The following is a 20,692-nucleotide window of genomic DNA, read 5'->3' as shown; positions in this document are numbered from 1 at the left end:
AATTTTCATGTTAAGATGTGTAAGTGATCCGTTTTTTCTTTTTCTAGTCTGGCCTGAAAGGCGAAAATAGTTCCATAGTATTCCATAGTATTCCATTTATAGTACCAATACACGTTATCACATTTTAACATGAAACTTTTCACATCATAAGAATATAAATGTTGTATTGTTGCTGGGAAGAGAAATGACCAGTCCTAATAGATTCCAACAGAAATAGTGCATACTGTAAACTACTGTAGAAATATAAGACATAACATCTCACAAAGTTTATTATTTATTTAAAGACAGTTTATTACAAAAAAGAAATATTGCCGTTTTCAGAGTATCATCCCAAATATATATATATATTTTATTCTAGAAAGTACTCCACTGGCTTATCTAATCTGCCAGTAGTGTTTTATTTACAGTGTATACTGCATCCTCACATTACAATGTGCTGTGTCTGAGCGTTACAAAAGAAATGTTCACTTCTTTTTGCTCCTTGCGTTACTGCTGCTGCCGCTGTTGTTGAACATACTGATCCCACGAGGTTTGACTCCAACAGCTTCTGCAGTCACTCCTGGCTGCTGCAACACTTTGTCCAGAGTTGTCTTCTTTATGGCAGCTGGGGAGATTTTCTCTTGGTCGGCCAAATACTGAAGTTCCCTTTTTAGAGAGAGATAGAACACAGAGACATTTATAACAGGGATAAAACAGAAATACTTGGCACAGCATATAGTATAGCAGCGTCATAATAACCTTATCACTAGGTAAATAGTAACCAGAGAAGGACAAAACTATCATTGTAACATTATTTGCATACAGCTCCATCTACTGTCTGAATTATAAACCTCAGAGGAAATACATCAACTTGGCCATTTGAGTATGAAAATGAACTTGTGTATCCCTTGAACAGGAAAAACATTTGTTAGTTTGTTTGTCTGACACAACTCACCTCGTCCTAACACAGGAGGCCTCTACAGCGTTGATCAGGAGGCTGCGGAAGCCGCCACTTTCCATGACGTGCAGGGCGTGGATGGTGGCGCCCCCTGGTGAGCACACGTTGTCCTTGAGCTGGCCAGGGTGCTGCTCGGAGTCTAACAGCATTCGAGCAGCTCCCTTAAAAGAAAAACATAAAGGGAAATCCACATTAGACTCACACAATACTGATTATGTCATGTCCAGCTTGTGTCTTTGTTCATACTGTATGTTCAGTTTGTGTATAGAGCCGACCTGACTGCAAACACCTGGCAAAATTGTATCAGGACGTATAGATTTTACAGGAATAGTGTATATTAAACTGTTCATGTTTTCTCGTGAGGGTGCTAAATGGCCCTATGTGTAAAAATAAGGCAGGTAACCCACAGCAAAGCTTGAAAACCTTATGTTTTCACCTGTGTTTGTTGGTTGGTTTGTCAGCAGGTTCAGACAAAAACCATCAAGCGAATTTCCAAAAAACATGTTTTTTTTCCGACACTTTTGTTAATTTCTGAGGGAATAATACATGGATCTTGATGAAAAAAAAAAAATCAGGCATACTTAGGTGGCTGGTATCTATCTAGCTATCTATCTATGTTTCATGGAAATCTGTTCAGTAGTTTTTGTGTAATCCTGCTGAAAAACCAACCAACAAACAGCAGACACAGGTGAAAACATGACCTCCTTGCCAGAGGCAACTATACAAACCAATGGTAACCTAATAAAACAGGAACAAAAACAAAACATAAAAGAAAGCACATAAATGTAGCATATAAATTTGTTACAAAAGACAAAACAGTAATACCAGCAGGGCTTGGGCTCCGAGGCGCACAGCCAGTCTCCTGGGCAGGCCCATTTTAACTCCACCATCAGCGAGAGCATCTACAGCTGTAAACGCCTGCAAGGCCACAACCATAGTTGTTAGGATGGGGGGAAACAATCCAAAAGACAAGTGTTACAGATAATGCAAAATTGGGCAAAAGACTCACGTAGGCAGGGCCGCTCCCGCTGAGGCCAGTGACAGCATCAATCAGGTCCTCTTCCACCTCAATGCAGTATCCCACACTGGCCATCAGCTGTTCCAGGAGCTGTCCATCCTCCACTTCTGCATGGGTGCCTGTGGCGTACACAGTGGCACCCTCTCGCACCACCACTGGAGTGTTAGTCATGCAGCGCATCACCTTTGGAGCAGTGCGATACTGCTGCAGCTTCTGTAAAAGATAGTAAAAGTATTGAATAAACAGGAGTTTGTCATTTATAGTTTGATACTGTGAAAGAACTAACTTGGATCAAAGCTTATAAACTAAGTTAATGGAATCATTTTAATTTGCTTTTGTCTGCCATGTTATATAATATTTGTAAAGACAGCATATCCTAGTCTTATTAAATGGAAATGTAAGGCTGTTTACACTCCAAGCACTTCAAGCAGCTAACCAACGTCATGTTACAGCATGTGACTGTTTTGCCCCGAGGGTCTACTTAGATTATGGCACAGGAAAACAGTCAGAGCCTTATGTTAGCATAAACAATAAAACCAGAATTTCACAATGGTTGATGCAGTCATATAGAGCTCATAAAACAATATTTACCATGTCATGTAAAAGGTACAAATCTTCTCATGAAACTGTGCAAAATTGTAGTTTTAATAATGTATTTTCTGGGTCAAGTTAGGTGATCAAGTTTTCTGGTGTTTTCTGACTTTTGCAGATGACTGAACGAACAACAAATGTGTCTGTCTATCTATCTATCTATATAGATATTAAAGATTCACTTCTGCTATCAACAATCTCAGAGGGCTATGACTTGCCTTCTCTATAGAGCTGATGGTGACACCTGCAGAACAGGACACAATGAGGTGACGATCCTCAATGTCTGGTCCGATCTCATCCAGTACGAAAGGAATGATGTGTGGCTTCACAGCCAGGAAGAGAACATCACTTTTGCTCACGGTCTCCTTGTTGCTGGTGGTGAAATGGACTCCCAGTTTCTGTACAAATGATATAATTTAGTACTAGAAGTAGCCATAGGAATCCATTACATGCGTCAAACAATGATACTGTGAATTGGACCCTGATTAAACAGAATCACTGATTCAATTAAACAAAATATTGATATGCCTAATTTTGTAAGTTACCCACCCGCAGTCCCTGTACAGTGGGGAGATCTGTGTCGGGGGAGCTAGCTGTGATTTTGTGGGTGGCAATCACGCCTTAAAATAGAAAAAAAAAAATATCCAGAAATCATTTCAGTGTCTGATTGCAATCAACATACATCAACAACAGAAGTCATGCATGATAACAGTATGAATCATAACTCACCTGCAGCTGTGAAGCCTCTCACCAGAGCGTGGGCCAGCTGGCCTGCTCCTATGAAACCCACACTCATTCTACCTGTGTGTGAACAGAGCTGAAAACTTTAACTTGAGCAGAGATTAATTCATTTTGAACAACAAAGACAGGTAATTCTCTGAGATTAATAACTATCGTGCCTCTTGTAGCCGCTTTACAGCCTTAGAGACGTGGTGTCGAAGTAGTAAACACACTCCTACTTCCTCATTACGACGTTTCAAAACAAAGGACAGTCAGCGGCAGCCATATTACTCTACAGTACATTCATTCTCGGTATAAAAGACTTACGAATAAAGTGTAGAGCCTCTTACTTCCGCGTCCACCTGAAACAAACACCTGGGATTACAACAGTCAACGTGGCCCAGGCTGCCTCGCGCTCTCCCGTACCTGCCGAGGGACATTTGACAGAGATGCGACGCAGCCAATGAGCTCGCTTCTTTAGAACGCACGTAACACGTTTGACCAATCACAGTGAGATTAGCCGTAATTCGGGGCGGGCTCTGCTAAACCGAGAAACCAGTTGCATCAGGTTGTGCCGCGGGGCTGAAAAGTTGGTCACCGTGTCGGCGCATTACTATCATCTGCTGGCGGAAAGCTCGAAAGGCAGGGGAGAGAGTTATTTTCTGGGAATGGAGACAGATGTTATCCTGACCCAGAAAGCCAACTTGTAGCCTAGTTAACCGCCCGTGGTGAGTAATAGCCCACATTTTTATTATTTGTCTTTCAGCTGCTAGCTTAATGTGTCACACGTATTGTGTTGTGAAGCTCTAGCTTTGGCGGGGTCAAACAAAGGCTGTCCAGGGCGACAGATAACATTAAAACAGCCCAGTGAAATATAACAGTAAATTAAGTTAAAGATATAATACGTAACATTTCTGCATTAAAATGTCTAAAAAAAACTACTAACACTGTTCAAACCGCGAGAAAAATGTATCCTAATTTTGGTCGCCTGTTGCTGTACATCTGGTATATGGAGGACTTGAACTGCCAAAATAAAAAAATAAATGGTTTATTAGATATGTTACATGTCAATAAATGCAACTAAAAAACATTAATGTAGCATCAATTAATTCATAAAATGTGACACAAATTGACATTTCTGTTTTAATTTATTAACCTTTTTTTATTCCTCCATTTATTTACTTTCCCATTTTATTTAATTAGTTATTCATTTTTTTAAAAGTATATGTTTATTTATGTATCTATTTCTCAATTATTTCCCTTTGTATATTGCAAGATAAATAAGTATGTAAGTAAAACAAGAAAATAATAAACGAAATGGCAGGCTAAAACAAATTAGAAAGTAAATAAATAGGGGATTAATACAAAAGTAAGTAAATTCAGAAGCAATTTAAAACAGAAATATCAATTTATTACATATAAGAATCACATCACATTTTGTAAAATCTTAACCCTGTAAAAGCCTGTATTTACTTTCAGTATAATTTTTTGGTGCATTTTATGACATATTTACTAATTCATTGAGCCATTTTTTCTTTATTCATTTTGGTTTTGGCAGTTTCTGTTCTTCATACCAATGGGGGAGTCAGAGTAAAAATGGAAGTTAGTGAACGAGACTAAATGTTACATTACTAAAACGTTGAAGAATTACCTCGCCTGTGAACATTTTAAAGTGAGGTATAAAGGAGAGCTTTAGTTTAGAGAAGTTATTGTCTTAGCTAGGCTACAACATGTGCGTGTTAGCTTAGTCACTATAGCAAAAAATCCCAGTTGAGGATTCTTATCTTGTCTATTTTCTTTGGGGTTGGTTTCACACGCGACATTAAGTGAATGACATAAAGATGGAATTTTTTTATATTATTATATAAGGTAAGACAAATGCACTTATACCAATGCCTACATTTTTTCCCCCCATTAAAACATAGGTACTACTAACTCCATAGTGTGTGACTGCCAACCCCATGTTGGTGATGGGTGTCACAAGTGCACAAGACATATTTGACTGTCCACATGTTTTGAATAGAATAAGCTTAAGGCCGGAGATATACTTGCTTTTGAACCCCACATTTGCGTAGTTGTGTTAGTGGCAATACCACTAGGTGGCACACGTTAGCTGGTTGTCCTATTGTTGTCCCTGCTGCTGCTGACTTGCTCAATGACTCCTGACCCAGTCACATCCCAATACTGGCCCTACACTGCTCCTACCATTCATGTGCATCTTCATTTGCACACACTTAGCGTTAATTTCTGAGGACGTGCACAACCAACGCTCCAAAGCCAGCCAGCCCTCATGCGTACACGAATGCGTTGTTAAAAGCAAGTGTATCTTCAGCCTAAGGAATGTAAGGTCACTCCACTCCTAACTGACACTTCAGGCTCCCATTACACATTGAAAGGGAATCTATTAAGGATAAAGGTTTTTAGGGATTAAAATGAAGGTGAGGTGACGGCCCACCCTGCTCTCCTCTACTCGTCTTTATAACAATCAATAAAACTGTGCCAAATTCAATTTTGATTTCAACCTTTATTAGTAGTACACAAATTAGATTTATGATTTCTTTGAGTCTAATGAAAATTGAGACATAGGTTCACATATCAAAAGAGACCTACTTCATATAAAGCAAAGCATACATACATTGAAAAAGACCAACAAAACATGCTCTTTGATATTTTATTAGACATGGGAATATGCCAGAAACATAGCAAAAGAAGACTGTGCTTATCCCAAATAATCAAATTAATACTGCTGTCAAAATTTTGCCTTCAAAAGTTCATTCATCAGAAACATTTAACATTCAGTGAATAACAGAAAAGGACTGATACACACAATCAGTCGGCATTACATACCCTGTAAATGAGGACAAGAACTCAAATTGGAAACTGCAAAAAATGGCTTGAAAACCAAAACCTATGTTCAGTGCATACTGGATACTTAACATAAGTGAGGCATCTCTATGAGATATATTTTCATCCAATGTAACACATAATACATATATTAATACTTAAATAAATTGTCAGCCCCTCTAAGATTGACTGATATAACACTGTTCTGATATTTAAACATCACCCCATAATCCCACAGCTCCGTCCTGTGTGCAACCACCAAAGGAATTTGGAGCTGAGGGATGTTGTTGGTGCTTCCCAGGGTCCTCTGTGGACAAAGTTTCTGAGATCAGCTCATCAGCGCACCTGGCAGGCTCTCCCTGGTAGGTCACAGCAAGTTTGTAGATTGGGGTAATGCTTTCAGTTTCGCTACCCACAGTATCAGTTCTAGACAAATACTGATTATAAAAGATGTCACACATGCATATGACACCATGAATCGCTGGATTCAATGTATTGAGTCCTTCACAGACACCAGACTGTGGCGAGCATGATGGGCATGGCCTCAAGCTTTCTTTGTTTGTTGCTGAGGCGACACAGTCTTGAGGAGGGAAGGTTTGTTTATGCAGAAGAGCTGGAGATGAAGCGAATCCTTTGAGAGTAAACAAGGTCAACAAAATAGAGGATCAGGTTGATGTGGGTGAACACTGCCACCACCAGCTTACTGTCCCAGGCACACTCTCCGCGAGGACAGTCCTCAGGACGAGTAGTGTTGCCGTACTTCCTGTCAAAGCTGAAGATGGGCCAGATGAGTGCAGTACTGAGATAGAGGATCACAGCGAAGAAGGTGTAGACAACCACAAACCGGTCAAAGGGGAACCGCAGGGCAGAGGTCCTCCCAGAAACCGTCAGTACGATCACTATCACGGTGACTATGAAGCAAAGGCTGTACACCACCACACAGTACTGGGAGGCAATGTAGACAGTGTACTCGCTATCATTGGCCAGTGCCCCGAAAATAATGCAGGCCGAAAAAGCCTGGACCACCTTGAGTAGGCCGGACACGGTGGCCATGTAACCCACCACAGCCCCCGGCTTGGCTCGAGTCAGGAACACTTCAGCGCCATAGGGGAAGCAGCAGACACTGGAGCAGACAGTGACAGCAATGCGGTACATTTGGACTTCACAGCTCTCATCAGGGCACTCTGTTTGGAGGAAGTAAACAGGGTAGACCACGGAGGCAGTGATGTACATCAGTGTTGCCAGCATGGCAAAGGCCACAGTGAAGTTATCCCAGGATATGGGCATGCACGTGTGGAGCCGCGTAATGTCCAAGGTGAAGACAACCAGTGTGACAGCGAAGCAGAAGCACCACACGAACATGCAGAAGGTTCCATAGTTGGCGCTGTAGCCTGCACTGTGGGACACGAGGGCCATTATGGTGCAACCAAGTAGCAGCTGGCACATCCGAGCTATACCTAAAGGTGACAGCACAGCCTCTTTGTTGAGGTAGTGTTCTCCATGAGAATCCATGGTTTGTGTTGTCCCCCCGCAAGCAGCTGTTTTTCTTGTTGAGTTTCTTAACGTCCTGTACTCGGATGTCCTTGTGGCCCGGACCTCACCCTTTCCTTGGTTGGCTTTTTATAGATGGTCCTTAATTACAACTCTCTGTAATTTTTCCTTGAGCTTGCTTTGTAATTACAGTGGTGTGTGTAAGATCAAGTTACATTTAGACACTTATGTAGACGTGTGTACAGTAACTTGTAATCGTAGTTAGAACTTGGAATAGGATATATGTTTAATTTGAATGTTTTAAAGTAATATCTCTGCATATAGACTACTTTCACTAACAATGGTATCGGTCATTTTTATGATTGAGATTGAGAATTTGATCCTTGTCTTACTCAAAGCTGTAGTGTACGTCCTCCGAAATCTTGGTTTCCCCTTCTGCGCTCTCTTGTATCAAGTTGTCCAGTGTATCAAAAGTTCAAAGTGAAGTTAGGTCCAGAACAAATGACATCCAGTGATCAGTCTTCCAACAATAGCCCTCAGTGCCGAACAGGTGGACTAATTTGTCGTCGTGTCAGTCAAGCTCCATTTCTTAGTGACTCGGTTCTTGTAATTTCTTCACTGAAGTTCCCGTCAAAATCATTGAAACTGTTGGCCCTGTCTTCAGCTCTTTGTTTCGCTGTTTCTGTCTCCTGTTGCTTCTCGGATTTGCTCTCCCACTCCTTCTCCCTCTAACAAACACACACCCTCACCCTGCTGTATGTCCTGTGTGTGTCAGTGTGCGCTCAGTAGATTGCTAGGGGTAGCTGTTTAAATGAAAGTTTGTGCCGAGCCCAGGGTTACAGGCCCTGCCAGCTCTATAAATAGGGGGTCTGTATTCCACAGAGGGGTGGGAGGCTACATGTGGCAGGCAGAATGGGAGTCGTATTTCTAGGGAGCACCCAGAGAGGCTGAGTCAGAGCTCCCTCAGAAAGAAACTGGCATTTATAGGCGGTGTAATGACAGGGAGGTAGGCTAAGACTCCCATTAGACACAGAAATTACACACAGGTCCAGAGAGATGATTATGCATCAGATTCAAGCGATGCATGTCAGAGGGAAGTGGGACTGGATTAGTAGTTACTTAAAATACTTTAACCTGTGATATTAGTGGACTGGCATTTGTGATTTATGGTGTGCAAGGTGATTCTTAGAGAAATCCACCATCAAAAAGAGTTTTTCTGGATCAGAAAGTATGCTGCTGGTGAAAATGTTTTAAACACTCCATATAATATAATGTAAGGTAACGCCTAAGTGAAATAAGAAATGTTACAAGCTCTGTATTTTAGTGGAAATGGCCTGATCCTCCCACTCTGACTAATTTGATTATTCTCATTGAGCAGACTCTCTCTATGTTCTGAAATGTTTTTCTCTCCCTGTTAAAAAAATTGGATCTTGTGGATTTAAATATGTTTTATTTGTTATTGGATCAGGCTTGATTAAATGGGCCTTTGTCAGAGGTATGCCCCCTACTACCATTCTAGTTTGAAATACAACCCCAGGTACATTTTAGCATGTAGACATCAACATGTGTGCTGCTGGAGTTTATTAAATATTTTATATTTTTGATATGTAAAGCAGTTGGTGTTACAACATCGTGCACGGTGGCAACAGCGGAAAAGGCCTTTAGGTTGATTACCCATCCAGGGTGGTTTTCTTTTGTCATATTGAACCAATCTCTCTCTCAGATTGTGAGAACGTTTAAACGTGATCATGTGAGGCACTGAGGTGATACTATTTAGAGTTGGACCACTTTTGTGGACGTTCCAGACAGCATTTTTGAACCTCACAGTGGAGAATATACAGTGGAGGGAGTAGCTGCTGCTCTTGTTTTCCTCTGATAGGTTGAGGAGATTGATCTCTGGAAACAGTCTTTAATTTCAGTAATAGAACTGCTGTATCAAGTCTCATTGATCAGCTGTAAAGTCTACAAAAGAGAATAAAGGTTTCATGCTGTTCTATAGTGAAAGAGTGGAAGTAAGTAGAAGAATTCATTTTTTAGAAAATCAGTCAGCTCTTTTCTATTCCCTCTCTGTATGACCTCAACATCACCTATGTTTCTTGAGAAAAAATGAGAGTTCAAGAAACATCCATTGGGGATTTTGCTTCCTAATGAATTCCTGCTAACACCTGATTTTCACCATTACCTGTTTCATTTTGGATTCGTATTACTTGCAGTGGCACAGCTATGAGCAGTGATTTAGCCCCATCCTATGAATAACAATTCTGTCCAAGATTGCTTTGTGGAAAAGATACTCTGATGATATCATGATCATATGACAGTCATCTTTTAGCACTATGTCTGGAACATTAAGGTGGCCCAAACTAAGGACATGGCATATTTATATTTGCAGCAAAGTCAGAGGACGATATTGGTGTGTAAAGATGGCCGTGTCTCAACAGATAAAGCAGGATTAGTGGCTGGATCTCTGGCTCCTCTTGACCACATGTCGAGTTGTCCTTGAGCTAGAAGCTGAACCCCGACAGCTCCCAATGGGAAGAGCGCAAACAGCGCGTTGGATAAATAAGGGCTGTCCGTGTAAACAAGAACGTCATCATTTGTCATTTACTTACTTACCTACTCTAAGATATACTACTCTAAGATATTTTTCTTTTTTAGGACATTGATCAAATTTCCCGAGATTTATCAAAGACTGCTAAAATATTAGGTGTTGGAAAAACCTTTGACTGTCAGTGTGTGTACACTAAGCCTCATATCTATGATCAGATATGTCAAAATACTGACAAACCATGTTGGGAGCCTGAGGGAGCTGTTGACCTGAGCTCCTGCTAAAGGTCTTTTCTGCTGTGAGAGAAAAATGGAATGAGACCTGTGCAGATAATGATACCAGTTCTACTCTCACTACTATTAAAGGTGCTATTTATAAAGATTTTAGTTTAAAACATTCACATAATTAACTAAAATTATCAACAGAACGTGAAGAAATAAGAGTTTTGACATTAATTCAAAGATGTCTATGTATTGTGTAACAGGTGTATCCATTGAAGTTAGCATGCTAACTGGCTAGCCCCTTGCCACATTGTACATCAAGAGGTGATGGTCCAATTAGTAAACAACACCAACAATCCCCTGGTGCTCTGAGCTCAAAGTCTGGGCAGAGTCAGCTAATACAACTGCTAGCTGCATGGTTAACTTAGCTTACTAGCTAACAGCAGCTCAGTTAGCAGCAGTTAGTGGTTACCTTGGTGATATGCTGCCCCTATTTGTTTAAATTCAACAAGTGGCTAAATTTTAATACTGCTTACTGCACCTTTAATAATAATTTAAAAAATGATGATAGTAATAACAAGACTGCACAGCAATATTTACCTTGTAGTATATGTAATGTGTCTTTTCTTTTGATACAAAGACATGCAATCAACACGAAGAGAAAAAACAGCAATGTATTTACAATTTACAAAGAATCACTTCTCTGTGAAAATAGCACTTATAAATATGATTTACATAACAAAATAAATATGTAAATTACCAATGTAGCTTGAGTTTTTTTTCTTCTGTTAAAAAATATGTTACAGAATAAAATTACAATTAGTAATACCTTTCCTTCTCTGGTGTGATGCGAAATAGAGGTCCTTTAAAAACATCATTTATAAAGACATCATTACATACAGCATTGTCATTATATTAAAAAGTGATCTCTATTATGAAATATAAGAAGGGAGTTACAATAGTGAACACTTAAAAGAACCTATACAAATACTCAAAAAAATATACAATACACAATATTTGTCTCCCTTTAAATGTTCATTGCATTGATCTGAGGATTGCTGATCTACTGAGGTGATTTAACATGAATGTGCACCCTATGTTCGGGTCTGAACAGTCCTTTTATAGTGATGTGAGAAAGAGGTATAGATTAGATGTAATGGCACTGTGGTGTATGTATAGGTACTGATAAACCTTAAAGTGTTCCCAGGTTCACTTAAGCACCACAATCAGTTTCAGGCAACGACTAAACCAGGATTTGAGGCATCTTCGCAGCTGTTGAAACTGAAAATACAACGATAAAGTTTGTGTGTGTCAGTTGTTCTTTTTGATATTTCATTAGCAAGGAGTAATATGGAAGCCCTGAGCAGCCATGGGTAAAACCTATTATTTCCTCCCTTTTCCCGTGATAACAAGCTAAGTTTTATTTGTTTTCTTAAGATCAGGAGTTATTTAGGTTATTATCACAAGATAACAACTGTTGTTTTCCTGAGATAAAGAAATTTAGTAGCCGAGGTTATATTAGACCCAAATCACTGCAGGAACCATTGCATTACATGTGGCAATGTCAGATGAACAATAGCACATTGATCCTTGCATTACAATCAAGGTCTGATACACTCTGAAATTGCTTTATACCTTCCTGTTGTGGATAATATACATACATACTATACATAGTGTGTGTCATCTAAGAAGACATTTAAGAAGGCTTCAGCACAATCAAAATGATTGGAATAATATCTCTGTATCTCGGTAAAACAATAGTTGTTCTTTTGTGATAATTACATAATTGTTATCTCAAGAAAACATAAAACTTAACTTGTTATCACGGGAAAATGGAGGAAGTAATATGTTTGACCCATGGCAGTTTAGGGCCTCTGTAGAATAAAATCTGATATTTATCTGTTTGCAGCTTAAATTTCAGTAGCCTGACTATGTGCAAGAAGGTTTATTTGATATCGATGTGTTGATGTTCCTACAGCATATTCATTAATATTGCTGGAGACCAGGGTTGGTGTCCCCTGTTAGGCAACAACACGACTTGGTTTGGTTTAGGAAAAAAGATCATGGCTTGGGTTGAAATAGACCCGTTCACAATGTTAACCATGTGTTAGAAAGGATAACCTCTGCCATGTGAGTATTTTTTCTTTCTCTTTCTTTTTCGATTGAGTCGCAACCAGGGCTGTGATTAATCTTTTGCATGTTTTCTCAATTAACTGATTAGTTGTTTGGTCTATAAAGTGTCTTCAAAAGGCCAAGATGATGTCCACAAATGTCTTGTTTTTGTCCAAAGCCCAAAGATATTTAGTCTACTGACACAGAAGAGTAAAGAAACTGGAAAATTTCACATTTAAGAAGCTAAAATCATATAATTTTAACTTATTTTCAACAACTAATTGATCTTTGTAGCTGTAGTAGGAACAACAACATGTCGATATCAGATTGTGCATATAAGGAGTGTGTTAATCCAACCTGGTCTTATTAGAGGAGTATTGATGTCAGTTGTCTCTCTATCGTTGAGAGATAAATAGAAAGTTTCCTTCCTGATCCAGTGCTTTTCTCACATTATATTGTCCCTGTTTCTGTCTTGACGTATTTGTGTGATGAGATGTTGTTAGAACCCAACTAATGAACAAAATAATACCCTTATATACTCTATAGTGACTACTTAACAAAGAGAGCATCCTTACGTCATTGTGGCGTTTTCTTTCTTGTTAAACAATGACTAAATATGATCTATATGGAAGGATGAAAATATTATTTATAAAAAAAACATCAATGAGCATCCTTAAAACTGGATTACATTCGTGATATTTCTTTCTTTTAAAAAGCAAAAGATAATTTAAATGGAGAGTAGCAGAGAGTTGTGCCTTGTCGTGGTGGCGTGTTGCCCCAGTACTTGTCACCAGGTGTGAGAAAAGGGATTGTGGGACAAATCCAAATTGTGTCTGAACATAAGTGAAGCAAAATTCACATTAAGTTCTGAGTTTGTTATTTCCTTTCATTTGGACCTTTTGGCCTTCATAACAGGAATGGTGTTTAAGCCTTGTGCTGTCCCTGCAGGCAAACAGGTAACAGGTGTCTACCTATTATTCCATCATTAATTGTTTGGTTCTGGATAAGACACACAACTTTGTCTCAGTTTCTTTGCAAATAAATTCATTCGAACGTACAAGCTGCAGTCTCTTTTCTTTAAGACATATTCTCCACAACATAAGCCCCTGTGTGTGACTGAGGCTAAAGTAAACAGGAGGTCATAGGGGATTCGACTATAGGTAGAATGGGTTGAGAAGGTGGATGTGTATTTGGAGGTATCAGACATGGGCGACTGGCCTGAGAGGCCAGCCAGCCCTGCTTGGGCTTAGCTTGGAGATACTGTGTGTACGCGTGTCCCTTTAGCTGCCGCTGCTGAGCATGCCCAGTAACTTGCTGGGGTCCATGCCTTGCTGCTCGGCCATCTTCTGCACATCGAAGCCCATGTGCATGAGGAACTGAATGACGTTCATTTCTTGCCCTGTGAACTGGTCTCGGATGGTGGGGCAGGTGGGGTTGCAGTGTGGCCACGGGCAGCTGTCGATCAGATGTACAGGGCAGCCTTTGGGCGGGGCCTTGTTGTTCCTGTTATCATGTAGGCTGCGGTCCCAGCAGTGCAGCGCACGGGGCAGGGAAGTGCCTTTAACTTGCACATCGATCCAGTAACTAGAAGACAACACAAGAGGGCGCTGTCAGTTCACAAGTAGAAAATCTCAGACACAAAGTTTGGGTACTGAATGACTTCATATACTCACTTTCTGGTGATGACTTCATGCGATAGGCACGCTGGAGCAAACATAGCTCTGAAAATAGAAATAAAACATAAATCAATCTGAATCCATGCAGTGATCCTACTTGAATTATCCTCATTTAGTGCAGAGTTTTGGCCTTACGGGACGTCTTTGAGTGTATTCCTCAGCTCGATGCCCAGGTTTTGGATGTAGCGCCACTGGCCTTCCTGCACAGGCTGGCCTGTTAGCTGGATGTTGTCCACTGTCAACTGGGCCTCATCAAACAGCCACTGGACAACAAACACAGGGCCTGCACAAGAGGAATGGAGGAAAAAGATTAATATATGATTATAGTATTTATACAGTATCTGTATCATATGCTTTGAGACCCTAAACTCACTTTTTATTGATGGGAAGACTCTATATCCAAAGAAACAGTTCCACTCCTCTCCTTCATGGGTTTGCCTGCACCTCTCTGGGACCACTCCTCCCCAGTACCTGATGGGACAGATATTAGCAACCTGATGATCTCGTCACCTTTCCCAGAAACAGTTCACCTCGCAAAATCTTGACATGTTATGACAATATTCACAGGCTCCCATACTTGATGCCTCTCTTGATGGTCTCAGTGGGAGCACAGCTGACAGCGTCTACACAGTCTGTGCAGTGGTACTGCTTGTTGTCCAGGAACCAGCCAGAATCAGACAGACCTCGTACTTGTATCCCAGTGTGCCCCAGTCCCTCCAGCAGCTCTGCCACATGGTCCACGTTCAGGAGGACCCCAGTACCACCAGCGCTGCACGCAGAAATATGACATATTCTTATTCATACTGGAGTCTGACCACAAACACAGCTGGAAAATTGTCCTGAAGTCACCTTACAAATATCTAGTGGTTTCACACTAACAAATACTGAACTGCAGTCAAATCCACCAGTATCCCCTCTGCATCCCCCATATTAATTAGTGTGTAGAAACGTTAACTGCCAACAGCAAAGGAATCGAATGAAATGTAGAAGAATTTTTAAACACAAGCAAAATGTTCACTCACAAACATACCTGCTTCCTGCTAATAGGAGAACTTTGGCGTTGTCCAGCCCTTTGTTCAACAGGTCCTTCACAACCTCCTGAATAATTAGTGAGCCCATAAAGGCATAGCCACCTAAGCATGACACAAAGAGAGAAGAACTGGGGAATTACTCTTTTCTTAAAGAAGGTTACATGTTATTTTTTTGTTTTAATGATTCGGTCACGTCTTACTCTGCTCTGTTTTGGCTGTGGCGCCACTCCACACATCGCTCGAGCAGTACGGGATGAACCTGCAAAACCAACATGAAGTTTAAGTTGCTAGCTGTGATAATAAAAAAAGGGCTTTGATAAACATGCAAGCATGAGTTAACTTACACCATGTTGGCATTCCACCAGTGAGGGTTTTCCTCAGGCAGCGGAGACAGGATCCCCGTGCCTGCAGAGACAGATCAACATGTATCATTAGGCATCCCAGCACTCCCAGACACATCCTCTTCTTCCTCATCATCATTACCACATGGATTACAGTTATTAAACTGCAATGACAGAGGGAGGCGTCTCTGTTCCTGCAGCAGCGGGCGCCAGGTAACCCTACACCGCAGCTACATTATAACGGGGTGTCGGTTGCAATAACACTGCAGATGAGCGCGGATACATCCGATCCTTTTAATTACTGGGGCATTACAGTGGGTTCTGGGTGCTTTTATCACCATGTAAGGGGGTCAGGATTTACTGCAGGTGGCGTCACAGTGGTGCAAACTGTACAGACTAGCTGAGGCTGACCTGTTTTAGTTTGGGGCCACTTGGATGAGCTCATCAGTCTCTGCATGGTCTCGTATCGGCTGTCACAGTTCTCCTTGTTGAAGCAGTACCAGCCACCTGGGCGTAGATCACACAAAAACATGTTTAATTTGGGCATGACTGGAGAAATCTATCAAAATTGGTGAGATCGGTCGTTAATACTGACCCTCTAAGAATATCAACCACCGTCGGCTGCCTCGAGATTCTTTCAGGTAGTACCTGCAAGAGACCAAAGAATATCAAATCAGCACATCATATGCTTTACTTGCATGCAAATAGGTAAGAATATGTGATTACTGATGGTTTATTTTACAATATATACAAACAAAAGATACAGCCACATCTCCCAATTTCACATGGTGTTCTTTCTTTCTGCACAAACATGACATAGACACCAAAAAAGTAATACCCTCACTGCATCTACCACCACATGATGGTATCCAGGCACAAAATACAAACACATATGACATCACTTTCATCTAAACAAGGATGTCCTGTTACTCTGCTGATTCCTATCTCTAAAAGGTGGCAGAAAGCAGCAAAATAATAAAATTCCTCCACCATAAATTCAGTGAGAACAATGAGGTTGTGTGTACAGTAACTGATATAGTGATCAAACCGGAGATAAACACCGTCTTGTCCCCTATCCTGTTTGTACTGTAGATGCCAGTAGATGTTTAATGTAGCATCGTAGTCTCTCCACTCTGAGCTCATCATTCCTCAGCGGTGTCCTCACACACAAAATCGACAAGGATGATATGATAAAAGATGCGGTGGAATAACACAACAGCATTTGGCTTGTGTAGATGTAAACAGACCCACATATATCCGAGATCATTCCCCTTAAATGCACCCTGGACTGGGACTTTAAAAAGAAGTGAACGCATGCTAGAATATCAGAGATGTGTGCTGTATGTCGTCAGCCCAGAAGAGGGCAATGCTATCATGATTCTGCGATGCTGCAGGATCATCATCATCCTTTTTCTTTTTTTTTTTAACAGGATTTGTATTTAATGCCAGGAAAAAAAATCAAAGATGAGGCAAATTAAAAAAACTCTGGTGTGTAAAGGAGCTTTAGCCGCAGAAGCAAAATACTCCAAATGTGCTCCTGTGATGCAGAAAGATGTTTTTCTTTTTTAAATTCAATCAGTATCCACCCGACTTTACCGATGACTAAACTCTAGAGGAATTGCCAAAAACATTTCAGTGACTTTAAAGAAAACAGACTTGGCTGAAGCTCTGAGCTGTTTGCTCAGACACTGAATCACACTTTGGCTGCAGTTAATGTCTTGTGCTATTATTGCGAGCCACAGTCAATGATGTAGGCTGAGGACAGTGCACCCTACTTACTACTTCCAAACAACAAAGTGAAGGCGGGCTTGGCACGCTGAACGAGCCAAGAGGGGAAAGGCGCTCTAACAAGTGCAACAGAAGATGAATCACACAGTTCCCGTCTCGTGAATGATTTTTTCTTGTTTGTCTGTAACTGTAACAACATCTCTCTGGAAAATACTGTTAGGGGCTGATGGATTAGCATCTCAACTGACAACAACAGCCATAGGAGTGAATGAAGCGGCCATCTGCCAGTAACTGTCTCCTGCTCTCATCCTCATGCTGCGTCTCTAAAGAGCTTTACGGCGCTAACAGACAGCTCTGTCTACCACTTTGGGGTTAAACAGGAATTAGACGGGATAGAAAATCCATAAAGAGACATGTATAGCATAAAGTCTGCCAGTCACTGAACTGGTCCCAGAGAGGTTTTTATACACGATGGCAGACGGTCATCAAAGCCTCCTGATAGAGGATAGAGAGTACAAGTGCAAATAACTGTAACTACACAACATGATAATGATTCAACAGTGCTTTTAAATGCTCTTCGGTTTAAATACTGTTCTTATAAAGTGGCACACTTTTTCAGATATTAGAAAACTTTATCTTGTGTTTGAAATCCACTGCTGTTAATGACAATTACCATTTAAAGACATGTATGAATATGAAATATTACACATTATACAGCTGGCTTTTATTTAATTCATCCCCACCTGCTGTAGTATTATTTGTATGTAAAGCTGTCTAAGCTACAGCACACACTTTGACTCCCTGCGACGACTCTATACATAGTTTATGTGTTATACAATAGAAGAGACAGTGGATCTGTCTGATATTAACATGCTTTTAGTGCCAAGGCTTATCCCGCTTCATGCAGGCTTTCTTCCTGCCAAATGGATTTCTGCTTAACAGCAATGTCAGCAGTTGATATCATTGCCAACACATGTAGTGATCCATTGTTTACCTCATGGACCACAGACTAAAAGAAATCCTAAACTACTGGGAGCCACTGACAGCAAGAAAACATACTGTTAAACGGCTGTACGATCACGTTTCAATATAGTGTGCCCACTGGGTGCAATCATCAGAGAGACAGAGAGAGATGGGCGGGGGTCTGAAAACTTGAATCTAAACTTTCTTCAGAGCAAATCCTGCATTCTAATTTGAAGCAAAGGAAATGAAGCATAGGCCATGTGGCTATCCGCAAATTTCACGCTTCGCTGACGCAAAGCAGCTGTCTATCTTCTCCCGACTGGACCTTATTCTGTCCCAGGACACTGCGCTCTTTTGAAAATGTCCCCATTGATATTTTCTCTATATATTTTTTATTTCATTTTCAGCATTTAAATATTTTTAACCAGTTTGGACACTCAGTTATTTTGCGTCTTTTGCGCGCACTCTGCACTCAGACGAGCATTGTTGCCCTCAGGCCAGATACATGCGGGTTACTTCGGGTAGCAGGATGACCAGCAGGACGGGGTGCGCCCTGCTGAAGCAAAATAACAATTGCTGCTCAGCTGAACCTGCTCTGGCCTGTTAATCACACTGTACATGTGTATTCTCATGGTACATACCCAGCGGCGCTTCCGTCGTTGCAGGTGACTGAGGTATTTTCCAAAAAGTTCAGCTTCATGTCGTAGTCGAGCTTCTGCGCCGAGCACGGGTAGAGGGACTGCGCCAGGTTCTTCACCTGTGTCATGAAGTTATCCATGTTCTCCTCCACGGCGGTGAAATCCAGAGGGAAGCTCTCCGTGGTGTCACCCCGGTCCGCCCGGTATGTGGGAGGAGGTGGTGCGCGTCGCGGTTGTGGGTTGCGGCCACCCCGGAACCTCCGTGCGCACTGAGCTCCGGACTGCATCAGCACCAGCAGCAGCACTGATGAAATCATTCTGATCGATGTCATCTTTTATTAAATGTCCTTCCTCCTGGTGCAACGTCTCGTCAGGAAAAGACACCAAATTAACAGATGGAGCTGAGAAAGACACGAGAATTACGCACGGTTTAAAATGCACCGCAGCACTTGTCATCCGCCTCCAGAAACCAAACAAAGTCCGTTTAGATTAAAGAAAAACCCCGCTGTATTCTCAGGAGATATCTCAAAACTTTCAAATGTTTCTGTCTTGTACAACTCAAGCGCTGCTGGACCAAGCGCACAAGCCTGAACGACAACACTCGTGCCATGCTCTTGTATTTTATTCAAACTTTCCCCCCTTGTGTGTCCGTCCAGCCAATCGCAGGAGCGGGGCAGGACTCAGGGCATGATCAAGCGTGGCAGACTGCCTCCTTTTTTTTTTTTTTTTAATTTATAGAGGGAAAAAATGTCCATGCGTTGGTTCTTTTGATCCGCGAAGTTTTATTTGATGTGGTGGCTTTTATTGGCCTTGAAATGCCCATTTCCCATTCCACCGCAAATTTATTAAGTGAGAATACGCATCTTGTTACACACTTGCCTGAAAATCAACTGGGGAAAAAAACAAAACATCATCAAAACTCGTGCAGAGCTCCAACAATATTTGGCCAGGAGGAGAAATGTTGATCCCAATAGACTTTACCTGATTAAAGCAAGCAAAATCGTTATTATTCTTATTTATAATATTATGATACGGATTTTTTTTTTTAAGGCTAATGAATGTATGACACCCCAAATAATCACCTCTAGCTCTGTTGAGTTGATCTTGTTTTCTTAACGTTTATTAAAAAAGGGGGGGACTTGGACACTTTTTTTTAAATTCAGACTGGGGCCTCCAAAGATCAAAGCAACCATCACTCTTTCACCCCCCTCGCCTCACCCTCCTCCCTCCCTCCTCAGCCTCTTCCAAACTTTCCTGCTCTACTGTATATTTTAAGTCGAGCAGAGCATCCTGATGGGAAGCCGGCTCTTTTAGTGCAGGAATGCCTCGTTACGGTTGAGGAAGGCTTCCCCCGGACAACCTCTCATTTTAAGGACACGTTGAAGTTGAAGTGCAGCATGCAGAGCTAAAGTGATTAATCATCAAGGTATCATGGTAGTGTTTTGGTGATTTTGATTGAGCTCGTTCTTAAGAAGTCATTCAGTTTAGTTTGAAGGAGTTGAACATCACAGGGATGGCTAACACTGTGATACTAACTACTAATGTACACCTTTACATCAGTACCTTTATACCTGCAAATATTTATGTAAGCAACAAGCCACTGACTCTAGAGCAGCTAAGGGGTTTTCATTTCTACAGCACTACCTGAGCTATGGTAAAGGTGCTGCAAAAGACTGAAGGACCACCTGGATTTATTTCCAATGGCCAGTAAAAACAAAGGAAAATACAATGGAAAATATATTTTTTCAGAAAAAAACATATCCCTAATTGATATGGCCGTATTGATGCAGTTTCAGCTTTGGTAGTGAGACTGGAGGCACTGAGAGCCCCAGTGTG

General features: G+C 41.1%; 3 protein-coding genes across 4 annotated transcripts; all 3 read right to left on the bottom strand.

The window, feature by feature from the left end:
* Positions 1-261: 261 nt before the first annotated feature.
* On the bottom strand, positions 262-8,375 carry pycr1a (pyrroline-5-carboxylate reductase 1a). Of its 2 annotated transcripts, none has more exons than XM_084372064.1 (8): positions 7,994-8,375; positions 3,276-3,347; positions 3,096-3,166; positions 2,765-2,944; positions 1,947-2,168; positions 1,763-1,855; positions 935-1,098; positions 262-645 (listed from the first exon to the last, which is right to left on the bottom strand). In XM_084372064.1, exons 2-8 carry the CDS (start codon positions 3,340-3,342, stop codon positions 465-467), a joined length of 978 nt encoding a protein of 325 aa, XP_084228190.1. In that variant the 5' UTR covers positions 3,343-3,347; positions 7,994-8,375; the 3' UTR covers positions 262-464. The 2 variants fall into 2 exon arrangements, with proteins under 2 accessions (XP_084228190.1, XP_084228189.1); XM_084372063.1 differs by lacking the exon at positions 7,994-8,375 and adding an exon at positions 3,594-3,706.
* myadml2 (myeloid associated differentiation marker like 2) lies at positions 6,469-7,995 on the bottom strand. Its single transcript, XM_084372065.1, has one exon. It carries the CDS (start codon positions 7,620-7,622, stop codon positions 6,711-6,713), a length of 912 nt encoding a protein of 303 aa, XP_084228191.1. The 5' UTR covers positions 7,623-7,995; the 3' UTR covers positions 6,469-6,710.
* Positions 8,376-12,547: 4,172 nt separating the features above from the next.
* Positions 12,548-19,418, bottom strand: notum1a (notum, palmitoleoyl-protein carboxylesterase a). Its single transcript, XM_084371212.1, has 11 exons — positions 18,860-19,418; positions 16,123-16,175; positions 15,939-16,034; positions 15,531-15,591; positions 15,387-15,445; positions 15,186-15,288; positions 14,733-14,924; positions 14,529-14,626; positions 14,291-14,438; positions 14,153-14,200; positions 12,548-14,063 (listed from the first exon to the last, which is right to left on the bottom strand). The coding sequence occupies exons 1-11, from the start codon at positions 19,186-19,188 to the stop codon at positions 13,760-13,762; spliced, it is 1,491 nt and encodes a 496-aa protein (XP_084227338.1). The 5' UTR covers positions 19,189-19,418; the 3' UTR covers positions 12,548-13,759.
* Between the last annotated feature and the right edge of the window lie 1,274 nt (positions 19,419-20,692).

Source organism: Pagrus pagrus (genome assembly GCF_965226575.1).
Source record: "Pagrus pagrus genome assembly, chromosome: 13".
Lineage (NCBI taxonomy): Eukaryota > Metazoa > Chordata > Actinopteri > Spariformes > Sparidae > Pagrus > Pagrus pagrus.
The sequence above is the reverse complement of the archived record's forward strand: the minus strand, read 5'-3'. Positions and strand labels throughout refer to the sequence as shown.

What these genes read in the sequence shown, in the direction of transcription:
- pycr1a (XM_084372064.1), bottom strand. Translation starts at nt 3,342, where the DNA reads ATGAGTGTGGGTTTCATAGGAGCAGGCCAGCTGGCCCACGCTCTGGTG. An exon ending in GCGGGAGCGGCCCTGCCTAC is followed by an intron (nt 1,856 to 1,946) that starts GTGAGTCTTTTG and finishes GTGGCCTTGCAG; the next exon opens with GCGTTTACAGCTGTAGATGC. An exon ending in TCGGAGCCCAAGCCCTGCTG is followed by an intron (nt 1,099 to 1,762) that starts GTATTACTGTTT and finishes TTTTCTTTTAAG; the next exon opens with GGAGCTGCTCGAATGCTGTT.
- notum1a (XM_084371212.1), bottom strand. Translation starts at nt 19,188, where the DNA reads ATGACATCGATCAGAATGATTTCATCAGTGCTGCTGCTGGTGCTGATG. An exon ending in GTGGCCCCAAACTAAAACAG is followed by an intron (nt 15,592 to 15,938) that starts GTCAGCCTCAGC and finishes CTGTCTCTGCAG; the next exon opens with GCACGGGGATCCTGTCTCCG. An exon ending in CACAGCCAAAACAGAGCAGA is followed by an intron (nt 15,289 to 15,386) that starts GTAAGACGTGAC and finishes TGTCATGCTTAG; the next exon opens with GTGGCTATGCCTTTATGGGC.
- myadml2 (XM_084372065.1), bottom strand. Translation starts at nt 7,622, where the DNA reads ATGGATTCTCATGGAGAACACTACCTCAACAAAGAGGCTGTGCTGTCA.